Below are 12,185 nucleotides of genomic sequence, written 5' to 3'. Positions count from 1 at the left end.
GGTCGGCACGGACGAGTTGGACCAAAGGGTTTGTTTCCATGCTGTACATCTCTATGACTCTATGAATACCCCAAGCGTCTGTGGTATAATCTCTGCCCTTGCTGATATAGGAAAATTGGCTATAACATCTGTTTTTGTATCAGCAACAGAATTAGACACATACAAGACACATTAAATTGACAATTCATACATTCAGTAGTGCATTCCAGCTAGTAAACTTTCTGGAGTGGAATAGTAAAGAGGCTTAAGTAGTTACCCTCTTTCGGAATTGAAGTCTTTAGGTTGGTGGGGGATATAAAATTCCTCATCCTGCTCACATTCTTTCTTGTTTTTAGGAAAATGTTCTGTTGGTTGTTTACTTTTCCTTTTCCTCCCCATAACTTCAGAGAAGACAGTCTATCAATACAAAATACAATTGATAATGACAGTGAAGAATAATATATTCCTTGTGGGAGAAGAAAGGTTTGTCGATTACTCTACAAAATAGACAATGCATACTTTCTCTGATATAAAAAGGTAATAAGCTTCACCTTTAATACAACTGCCAACACTACCTAGAGCAATGGATTTACAGAACCACACAGACTGCAAGGTTCAAGAGAGTAGGTCATTAGTTTTAACAGCCCTTGAGAATACAGTGACCAACGACACACATACAAATATTAGAAAATATTAGAAAATATATATTTTGAACTGCCATTCTTTATATCTAAACATTTCATAGAGATTTAAGGATGAAATCATTTTAAAAAGTCTATATCTTATCTATTTGCATAAATTTGGGCATTTAAATGGTCATTGGATAGGCATATGGACGAGAATGGAAGAGTGTAGGTTAGATGGGCTTCAGATTGTTGCATTGACTTGTGGAACCATCGAGGGCCAAAGGACCTGTACTGCGCTATAATGTTCTATCTTCTAAGTTAGGCTTCAATTCTAAATGTGAATTGAAAGATGGCACTGCAGCTCATTTTAATGAACATATTCTAATGTTCTCTAGGGCAGACAGTAAAATAGCTTTTGTCTTTTCAGGTCAAATGAAAAATAGCACTCTAATCCATATCAGGAAAATATATTTAGTTTCAATTTATCTGTAAATAGCATGATAAAGGTGATATTTTGGATCTTTAGATTTTAACATCTCAAAAACTAAGCCATGGGTAAGCGCAAGTTCTTGACCTTGCCAGTTAAGTCTAACCATGATTAAGGCAACCACAAGTTAACTAACCACTTCTCTCCCCCCCCACCTCCCAATTCTTCTACCCTGTCCCCAGAATATTCCCTGTTAAAGTACATAAATGAGAACAAAAGTGAAGCTAGACTGCGATGGTCCCTATTATGAACAAGCCTTTTGTCGACTGCTGTCCATCTCTTAAAATTGAAATGAATAACCTTTCAGTTCACTACATGCATAAAAAAAAACTACTAAACCTCAATGTTATCTTCATCAGGGAGATCTGCTTCCATCAGGGTTGGCATGTTCTTAGATGGAGCTGTTTTCTTTTCTTCCTTCAATTGTTGAAACTTGTTTATAACCAAGATCTGTTTATTTCGTGTCATCCTCATGATCTCACTTGCAGAGGTTTTATTCGTAGAATTGACTTCAAAAATGGTCTGTAAAATTTATAAAGAAACTATAGCTCTTGGCTTATAATCATTGCCATGAGATGGACTAAAAACAATAATACACAAACAAAAGTATTCACTTACAGATTTTGCTTTATAGTTTTTGATACTGTCAATAATTTTTAGTCTTTGAAGTTCTGCATCTTTTATGTTCACACCTTAAAAATAAGAAAATATTCAAGCTTCAAGTTTTATTAGGTCAAAATTTCAGTGTGTGAATTTACCTAAAGCACCAATATTGACAAAACTGTAAAATAATGAAATGTTACAGTCCTGTCCTCAAGGAATCTGTTGTCGGTAAGCTCACAAGCATAGGAGACATAGTACTACAGCCATATGCATTTGTTTAGTAGGGACCACAATCATTTTTCTCTTTTACATGTTTGATAACCAGGAGGAGAAGACCTAAAAATGTTCCCTAATTTTTGATCTTTATAGCAACAGTTTGAAATGTGTTTCTTGCCATGTTTTTTTTTGGAATAAAAGTGTTATAAATGTAAAAAGAACAAGTAATGTGACAGTAGCAGTCCATCAATATGACAATTATTCCCACAAATTGACTATATAGTATTTTTAAATATACTTAACTTACCAAATAAAGGATGAATCCCCAGTGTTGAGAAGTCCATTTCTCTAACCCTTTTTATTGATTCTGGAGAAGGATTTGGTCTTGACTTCAGATACTGCCTGTAAGCATTTTCAGACACTCTTTTCAGGTTCTGAAGATCCAGCGAAGCCTTATGGTCTGCTATAAGTAGTGATTCCTCATCATCTATGGTATTCTGGGGTACCTTGCCATATATTCCACTTGTTTCTGAATGCATAGAATAATTTTTTAAATCTCTCCCTATGGCAGAATAAGTCACAAAGCTCAGTGGCTTTTCACAGTGACTCTTGCTGCAAAAATATCATAGCTCCTTTCTTCCACTGACTACAGTACTCCATCCTACAGGGCCAGGCATCAGAGTGTTAGTACCTCTGATACTCAATCTTTTTGTCAGAGAGGGCCCCCTGATTGTACCAGGTTAACAGCCCAGTCAGAACCCATATTCTGAGTTCTAGCTGGTTAACCTCACTACAATCATTAAAGAAATGCTTTGACTTTGAAAGAAAATATCATAGCTTTTATGAAGTTGGAATTGCTGGCCCAATTTGTTTAGCTTCAAGTTCAAATATGTTATTAATGTAACATTTCTTGTAAGTTCTAGATAATGTTTTGGAGAATGCTGTAAGATCAATGTCTCAATGTCACATGGCCCCATATTTTACAGAAGACAGTTGAGTTTTTTTTAACCAAAATTAGTTTAGCCAAATCAGTACCTGAAAGACTAAATGTGCATTTTCCAAAACAAATAAAATTACTTATTGCCACCTTTCTAAATTGCAGTTGAAATAACAATAGAATAAATAAGTCTAAAGTTTAGTTTAAAAGCCATGCACTATAGGTTCACTAGAGTAGAATTTAATAAAACATAATGCATTTAAACCACAATGCCTAAACAACATAGATACCTAAAACACAGATTACCTTCAGAATTCTCAGCTTGGCTTGCAAATTTGAGAGGACGTCCGAGAAACAAATGTAAATCGTAAACATATGGAATTTCATCCAGGGCTACCAACGAGTAAGCTGTACCACTTCTCCCAGCTCTGGCTACTCGACCTGATCCACAATTCACAATTTTATACATCTGCTGTTAGCAATATTTTAATATGTTCCAATAAATAGAAAATTTAGTCCACAATAAAGAACTAGAATAATCTACATACATAAAAACCTGCATATTTATCAATAATTATTGATACTACAGTATGTTGAATCTTTACATTGAGAAACTTCTTCATACTACAACTTCATGAGGTATATATAAATTAAACATTCTAATTCCATCACAATTATACATGCTTTTTTTGCCCCAGTATTTAACAAACATATAAGTACTGTTTACGATAAACTAACACAAAATATGTATTTAAAATATTCACAATATTCTTGGCTTCAATTTGTTTTATAAAGGCTCTGCAGCATGCACAGTTGCTGCAACTTACAGAGACAATCATTACTTAAAGTTTAAATCAAAGAACATCTGAAACATTGTGGGCAAGATTACTTAATAGTCCATAAAATCCAAAATAAAAATCAAAGGTAAAATGGATTCAAATTATAAAACAACTGCACATTTGAGGCAGCTTTCTTAAAATATTCAACATAATTTCTGGCGGTTATGAAGTGCCCTGCCTCTTAATGTGAACTAATATCCAGACAGTTTTTTTCCCCAGCTTTAATCAGCACAAAAGATTAATTTTTGGAAATCAATAGAAATAGAACACCTGGGCCCTCAAATTGGTCCTAATTTGCAGGGTGCAAATAACTCACTGCATGAATCCCAACTTTGTCTTCCCATCACACCAGTAAATTTTAAAGCCAATTCTCTCAGATTTAGAAACTTTAAATTTGCTTACCAACTCTATGCAAGAAAAGTTTTGCTTTGGATGGAAAGTTGTAGTTTATTACATTATCTAGCATGGGAATATCAATACCACGAGCTGCAATGTCAGTGACGATCATCACCATACACTTTCTGTGGACAAATTTCCCAATGTTGATTTTTCTTGCTGTTTGGTCAAGAGCACTGTAGCTGTATGAACAGTGAATACCCTGTCTGGTTAAGAGCTGGGAGAAACAAAAAATTGTAAATAAATAGTCACAATAGTCATGAAAATGCGATAACGCATACCTACAAAAATAAAATTACATACTGGAAATAAACAATCAAAATAAAGGTCTTTCAGCATCTATGGGGGAAAGAAAACATTCCCATTTCAAGTCTGATGACTCTTCACCACAACTGATGGATGAAAGTAGGCTTTCCAATTTTCACTATAAATATACCAGTGAGACTTTTGTGTCAACATAAAGTTATAATATAATTCAGGTGAAAGATCCCATAAAACAGCCAAACAAACAAAAACCAAGTGACAAAAGCAACATGCAGGAGTCATCTCACAGCATTTGGAAATTTATATGTCTGAATTGCAGCCAGGGACAAGCCCAGATAAAATCATAATATTATGAGCACACTTCACATTATGCTGCCACCACCTCAAATTGGTCAAACCTTTTTTTAAAATTCAGACACAAGATATGGACGCTGCTGGTTGGGCCAACATTTAGTGTCCAAGGCTAGTTGCTTTTGAGAAGGTGGTGCTGAGCTGCCTTCTCAAAGCATTACAACTGCATTTGTTACAGGTACAACTATATATTATAGCGGGGGGAAAAGAGTTTCTTGATTTTGACCCAGCAACACTGAAGGAATGGCTGTAAGTTTCCAAGTCTGGACGGTGAGTGGCTTGGAGGAGGTTGTATTCCCATTTATCTGCTGCCTTTTTCCTTCTAGATGGTAATGATTGTGGATTCAATATTCTACAAATGTAGCCTAAAACTCAAGGTACATAACTAATCAACTGCAAAAGCAGGTTTCCCAATGAGTGGTTAGAGGGAGACAGTGTGAGTGAGGCAGTTTGAATCAAGGATTTCAAAAGCGAATTAGGCAGTATTTAAAATGAAATAGTGTGCAGAATTAGGCAAGCAAGGGAGGAAAACAGCCCGAAGTGACCTTGTCAATTGTAAAAATTGTACAGACGCAACAAATCAAATAAACTCTTCCTGCAATATAAAAATTCTGTGATTCTGGTGAATACTAACTCAAAATAAAAGTATATTAATGCTCTGATACCACTATAAACATAAATCACCATGGATCTAGCCTTAAGTCAAGTGGTTTTGTTCTAAGAAAATATAATAATAACTGGTACCAATGAAGGAAAACCAAACAACTGTGCTGAGTAATTATGCAGGAAGCATTTGAAGTCACAGAATGATATCAGACATTAATTGTATTATTCATATAATCAACATCACTATATCCCCAGTTATTAACTCATCTATTCTGGTTATGTATTGAGGAAAGAGATGTGATTTAAATTGTATGTTTGGAAACTTAACACTGTTTCAGTACTCAAAATTTCTGCTCAGAAGTTAAATACTGTCAAGTTAGTATGAATGGGGATCCTTAAGAAATGAAGAAATGGTTTTGCTCTTTTGACAATGCTGACATTTTATTTGAACAGTTTTATGCACCTTCCATTTCACACAAACCTCTTTTAAGTATTCCACATGATGTTTGGTAGCAACAAAAATGACAGTCTGCTCTTGAGGTTTTATGATATTTCTCATCAAGTGAAGTAGAACAGCAGCCTTATCATCAGACCGGACATGGAAAAATGCCATCTGTAAAATAGCAAATACAATGTTTTAGTACAGATCTTTGTGCATTAACTGCCCGTTATTCCAAAATAATTATCAAGTACTAGACCTTAAAATTAGGAATGGTTTATGAATCAAGTGTTAATTCTTAACATCATTGAACAGAAACGCCATGATCAACTTACACCTGCTTATCAATACTTCTTAATCATCTACCTCCCATGACAAATCGAGCTTTCACACACGCAAATTTCACACAGATTTGAAGGAACAACCTATATCTGTAACAATCTTGCATTTCCAAACACTTCGGACTAGCTAGGTACTTAATTTATCAGAAATGGTTTACAATTTCACCTTTAGCACAATCATAAACTGAAGCCAAATAGAAGCAGGTAATCATAACACATAGAAGCAAAAGCGAGCCATTTGGTTCAGCGAGTGAGCTCTGCCATTCAATGAGGTCAAGGTTGATTTGATAATCCTCAAACCTCCTTTACCGTCTTTTCTCCATAACCTTTGATCCTCTTATTGATTAAAAATCTCTCCACCTCAGCCTTGAATATTCCGAAAGATACAGCCTTAAAAGTTCTCCATAGTAAAAAAGATTCCACAGATTCACTATCCTCACAGAAGAAATTCCTCTTTGTATCAGTCTTAAATTAGCAATCCTTTACCCTTGAGACTACACCCTCTGGTCCTAGACTCTTGCAGAAGGAAAAACAACCTCTCTGCATCTACGATCATATATTTCAACAAGATCACTTTTTATTTTCCTAGATGCCTCAGAGTACAGGCCAATACAATCAACTTCTCATGAGAAAACCCTTCCATACACAGGAACAACCTCATGAACCTTCTCTGGACTTCTTCCAGTGCTAGTATATCTTTTTTGGACAAGGGAACCAAACTATTCATAGTATTCTAGATGTGATTCATCTAGTAGCTTGTATAGTTTTTGCAAGACATCCCTCTTTTGATTCGCCATTGCCTCTGAAATAAAAGCTAACATTCCATTTGCCTCCCCTATTACCTGAACTTGTATTTTTTTTTGAAAACAGGAGGACTCCCAAATCCCTCCATGCTGTAGACATTTATCGTAATTTTTTTTGACAAGTAAATGACATTCTAGCTGGAATCTTCTCATCTTTAGACTATAGGACACTATACATACACTGAAGAAGCCTACTGAGACCCTGCAGACGTCCTGGCACATTCAGTTACATGGAATTGCCTAGGAAGTTTGAACGTCTCACTAGGAGCTCCCATGCTGGCTCCATCCACATTCATCACATCCCCACCACACACATTACCTGCCCCCAAACAGAGGCTTAACTACCCTCTGACCAGATCTGACATGCCAAGCAGGCAAGAGAACATTATAACTTGATAAAAACTGTGCTTTCTTTTCAAAATGGACATTTTAAGCCTATTATAATGGCAGTTCAGATCATCTGGCTTTTGAAACTGTGTGGACCTACTTTCTGGAGCCGTCTAGAAGTAGATTACAAGGACATGCCTGAACTATTTTCCTGTGGAATTTCACATGTGCCATCATCAGGATCTTCTTTAAAAACACTAACAATAGGCCTAATCCTGTGATCTCTGGATGAGGCTTAGTAGCAAAAGAAACTCAAAGTTTAAATCCAAGGAACTAGTTATCTTCTACTGCATCTTCAATTGTTTGGCCATACTGTTGCATACTGTTTCATTAACATGTACAGAGGTTGGTGCATTTATGGAATGAGCTGCCAGAGGAAGTGGTGGGGGCTAGTACAATTACAACATTTTAAGAGGCATCATCATCTCCAGATGACGTAATCATCTCCAGAAACAATATAATGTAAATCATGTTTAAATAATTGGTCATCACATGATCACCGATGTTTGAAAGTTGGAAGTTTTTTTTAAAAATAACAAGTTTGTTTACTTTTGAAGAGTCCATAAGTAAAATCAGAAAGAAAACTGTGGAAACCCAGTTACAACATCAGCTTTTTACAGAGTCTCAAGGTGTGAAGCTTTAAACCCTCCTTGAAATCTATTTTCAAAAGTTTCTGAATGCACCTGGTAAAGCACATGGTAAAAGTATTATTCAGGCTGTCTACTCAATTTGCTGAACATGCCTTATTCCAAAAACATCTCCACAAAATCTTGTCTTCAGCTGTATGACCATTTCTGGATCGCTCTCACTTAACTCATACAATACATGAAAGTAACCATTCTGTTTGGTCTATTTATAGAAGTATATTTTATTTTCCTGTGATATGTTTGTGAAGTAGTTATCAACTTTTCTGGGGAAAAAAAAAGTGTGCAAGAATCTGACCAGGCTCTCAGCGACATGGGCTATGGCGAAATGAGCATTAGAATTGGGAAAGACGATCATCTCAATATCAAGACCATCTCACCACAACTTCCCCTCTTTTGCACAGCAAAATTCTTGGCAAGGGATGGCAAGGTCCTGACTGATACTTTGTTGCTAGCTAAATGCTTGTTAACAGTCCAACTCATTATTAAACTCACCACACAAACCAGCTGTCATAAAAACTTTACCTAGAAACCAGAGTGAGTTCAACTCACTGCTTGCTTCAATAGACTTCCATGTTAGACACCGGGCACCAACATCACAGGCACACACTCATGGCCAATGGCCACAGCATCTCACGTCTAGACACTAGCATCTGACACTTGCCAGTCTCTATGAAACTTCATGGTACATCTCCAATCCACTTAAAAGACACTTCTGCACTTTAATGCCTCACTTCAGGCTGTACCTACTACTCTGATTGCAATGCTGCAGTAAAGATGCTTTATGCTCAGGGACATGCAGCCAGCTGATGGACTACATTAGTCTCCATCTCTGGGTTCTTCGCTCACTGTAACACTGATCACTCACTCTGTGGTTACATGATGTTTCCAGTATTCCTGCCCTCTCAGCCAGATATCTAGCTCACATTACTATGGTTTTGCCATGACAAAGCAAGGAAGCTTGCCACACAGTTGTCAGCAGGCCTTAGTACAGTCATGGGGATCACCTTCACCCAGGGGATCTCAGCACAGTAGGTCAAGTGCAGCCTCTGATCTGAATTAGATTTGAATTGAAGGCCTCTTCAGCAGTCAAGAATCATCTGCTCATAAGGCAAGGGACAATTGATGAGCAACACAACATCTGTCTTGACTCTGTTTTGCTGTGGGCTTTTTTCCTCGAGGACTGAGAGAAAAGCTGATGTTATGAAAGAGGAGAATCGGTGGTACTGACATTTCTTGTTGGCATGTGTATAGAGGTTTTCCAAGCAACTGAGTAGGCAGCACAGAGGGTGACAGATAATGCAGTTTGGGGTGGATGAGGTGGAGTGGAGAAGATGTTGTGTGCATTACTGAGGTTGGTAGAGCAGTAGCCTTGGTAGGAGGCAGGTGCAATAATGTCCAGAGCAAATATCTGGAACCTTTCAGGACAGCTCAAACTGACAATGCTTGACCAGATGCACACCAGCCTTTGAGATATGACGATGGGGAAGTCCAGAATGTCAGCCAGTTCTGGGATCTCGACAGAGTGGCAAATTGTTCCAGTAAAATATTCCTGGTAAGATGGGGTACAAATTATACATGATTCTTGCCACAAGGGCTCTAACAGCAATTAAAGTGACAATTTTGATAAGATAACGAACTGGCCCTCACCGCAAAATTTACTCCACCAATTTCAACGTGACTCAAATTTTAAAAAAGATGCTAAAATTACCCGACATGTTTAAAAATCCATGAAAAATGGAGTTGGTGACTTTAGAAAAACCTGACTTCACAAAATGGTTTTTTTGTAGGGATGTGGTAATGGTTTGGGTTAGGAACATATTTCAACCTTATCAAAATTAGGGAACCCTGATTTATCAATTTGGGAAGAAGAATTGGGTGTTTTCAGTCTAATTTCTCATCCACTATACCTATCCTACCTCATTAAATCATTCATAGTCTCCACTTAGTAGTCCTATCCCACCTTCCTCACCCATCTGTTTATCCTATACCTATTGCTTTTATTCACTCTTTCACCCACTCATTCATTCACAAACATTTTAAATGGTCATTTAAAGCACCATTTGGTAGCTAATATTGTTTACACACAAAGGGGGTAATACAGACCCTTTCCTCCCAACTCAACCTCTATTTTGACAGACTTCCTCAATGGATACTGCACTATGCATTTCTGGTAAAGCCAAGCTTGAAGATCCTGGAAGAAATGTGGAACATTTTGAGACTTGGGGGAATTTTTCAGTAGAGCAGCAATCAGATGATGTTTGATGCTCCTTGGAAGACCTGGGCCAACACAGATGTACTTACTGCAATTGTCCACAATATAAAGATGTACAACATACAACATTAAGCGGACATTCATTTTTTTAATTTGCACATAAAAAGTTTTTTTTTACCTGCAACTGATCATTCAGCTTAGTATCCACATCCAGTCTGATTAGAACTGGTTCTGTCAAACCTGCAAGATTTTTAGAAAACTATTAGTTTTATCAATTAACTTTTTAAACTTTAAAAGAAAAGACATCATCTCTGAATCTGATATACTCATCAATCATCAAAACGTGTCTGTGGGCGAGGACTTGCCGGCTGTGTGCTGCTGCTGTCTCCTGAATGGGGAGCAGACTTTAAAAACTCTGAACCCCAGAGGAAATGCATTTAATCGATTAACTGAATAATCAATTATCCAAACGAAATAGTGCCCGCCCATCTCGTTCGGATAATCGAGGTTGCCCTGTATATTTTCAAACACAGAAATCAGAAAAATGCCCGTGTGGATTCTCAACTCCCTAACCTAACATATACTAGTGTTGTACATGCTGATTGGGCATTGAAACCAGCATTTTTCTGTTCTTTCACATATTAGTTATCCAATGTCCTATCTACCTGAACCAGAGGTTTGTCTGCAATCACCAAACTGTTCTTTTGTTTCAAATATAATCCTGTTTTATCAGTAAACGACTGAACTCGCAAGAAGGACATTAACAGAGAGTACTTAAAAAATTCTGAAATAAGCTACTTCGGTTTTAAAACAAGACTAAAATCTTTACCAGCACGTGCAAACTCCACCAGTTGCTTCGGTAGTGTAGCTGAAAACAGCAAAGTCTGTCTTGAGTCAGGCAGCCTTCGGATAATCTCTTGCAAGTGCTCAGCAAATCCCATCTCAAATAATCTAGCACAGAAGAAAAATGCAGAGCAGAATTCAGTGGTGCTTCATCAATAAACATTTCTTCTAATAGATAGGAACAAAAGGAAAATCAATTGGCTATTCAGCCGCATGAGCCTGCACCATCATTCAGGAATCATGACCGATCATTTACTCAACACCATATTCCCATACAATCTGCCTATCCCTTGATATCATTAACTAGAACTTGATCAATTTGTCTTGAACTTACTTAATGACAGTGTTCTGGGTTACAGAATTCTAATAATTCACCACCATCTGAGTTAAGAGGTTCTTCCTCATTTCTGTCCTAATGGCTTGCTGTTGATTTAAACTGTTTCAACTTGGTTCTCAACCTTAGAGCCAGAGGAAATACCATTTCTAAGTTTCTACAAGATCACTTCTCATTCTTTAAAGCTCCAGGGAATACTTCCAGCCTCACAGTACTGTCCTACCACTCCAGGAATCAATTTAGTGAACCTGTACTTCATTCCCTTGAAGGCAAGTATATCCTCCATGAGCCATGGGGATCAGAATGATCCACAACATTCAAGCACAGTCACACCAATATTCCATACAAGTGAAGCAAGACTTCTTTGCAAAATAAGTGGATTGTTGGAACATTTACAAAGGGGTCACTCGTAAATGCTTGCATGACTGAACAGTCTCTCTGTTCAACTTAATCAATGTGGCAGCACTTATCTATCAAAAAAAGTTCAAATCATTGTGCTTCAGTGATCCTTACAAAATATAATGAAGTTGAAACGTGTGGTGATGGAAAGGCGCAGCAGGCCAGGCAGCATCCGAGGAGCAGGAGAATCGACGTTTCAGGCATAAGCCCTTCTTCAGGAATGAGGCTGGTGTGCCAAGCAGGCTGAGATAAAAGTGGGGAGGGAATTTGGGGGAGAGGCACTGGGAATACGATAGGTGGAAGGAGGTGAGGGTGATAGGCCGGAGAGGGGGTGGGGCGGAGAGGTCGGGAAGAAGATTGCAGGAGAAGATGGCGGTGCTGAATCCGGGGGTTGGGACTGAGATAAGGTGGGGGGGGGGGGGGGGGAGAAATGAGAAAGATGGAGAAATCTACATTCATCCCGTGTGGTTGGAGGG

At 37.7% G+C, this 12,185-nt stretch overlaps 1 protein-coding gene across 1 annotated transcript in view; it reads right to left on the bottom strand.

Annotated features, from left to right (window-relative positions):
- Nucleotides 1-231: 231 nt before the first annotated feature.
- Nucleotides 232-12,185, bottom strand: part of ddx54 (DEAD (Asp-Glu-Ala-Asp) box polypeptide 54) — a 38,151-nt gene continuing 26,197 nt past the window's right edge. Inside the window, exons 8-16 of the mRNA XM_043715845.1 lie at nucleotides 10,963-11,084; nucleotides 10,312-10,373; nucleotides 5,786-5,917; nucleotides 4,090-4,300; nucleotides 3,155-3,289; nucleotides 2,219-2,440; nucleotides 1,711-1,784; nucleotides 1,432-1,614; nucleotides 232-396 (exon numbers count right to left, since the gene is read on the bottom strand). Coding sequence (XP_043571780.1) covers nucleotides 253-396; nucleotides 1,432-1,614; nucleotides 1,711-1,784; nucleotides 2,219-2,440; nucleotides 3,155-3,289; nucleotides 4,090-4,300; nucleotides 5,786-5,917; nucleotides 10,312-10,373; nucleotides 10,963-11,084 — 1,285 coding nt within the window. The 3' untranslated portion in view covers nucleotides 232-252. The remainder of the gene's footprint in view (nucleotides 397-1,431; nucleotides 1,615-1,710; nucleotides 1,785-2,218; nucleotides 2,441-3,154; nucleotides 3,290-4,089; nucleotides 4,301-5,785; nucleotides 5,918-10,311; nucleotides 10,374-10,962; nucleotides 11,085-12,185) is intronic.

Source organism: Chiloscyllium plagiosum, chromosome 25 (genome assembly GCF_004010195.1).
Source record: "Chiloscyllium plagiosum isolate BGI_BamShark_2017 chromosome 25, ASM401019v2, whole genome shotgun sequence".
Taxonomy (NCBI): Eukaryota; Metazoa; Chordata; class Chondrichthyes; order Orectolobiformes; family Hemiscylliidae; genus Chiloscyllium; species Chiloscyllium plagiosum.
This window is presented reverse-complemented; position numbering and strand designations above follow the sequence as displayed.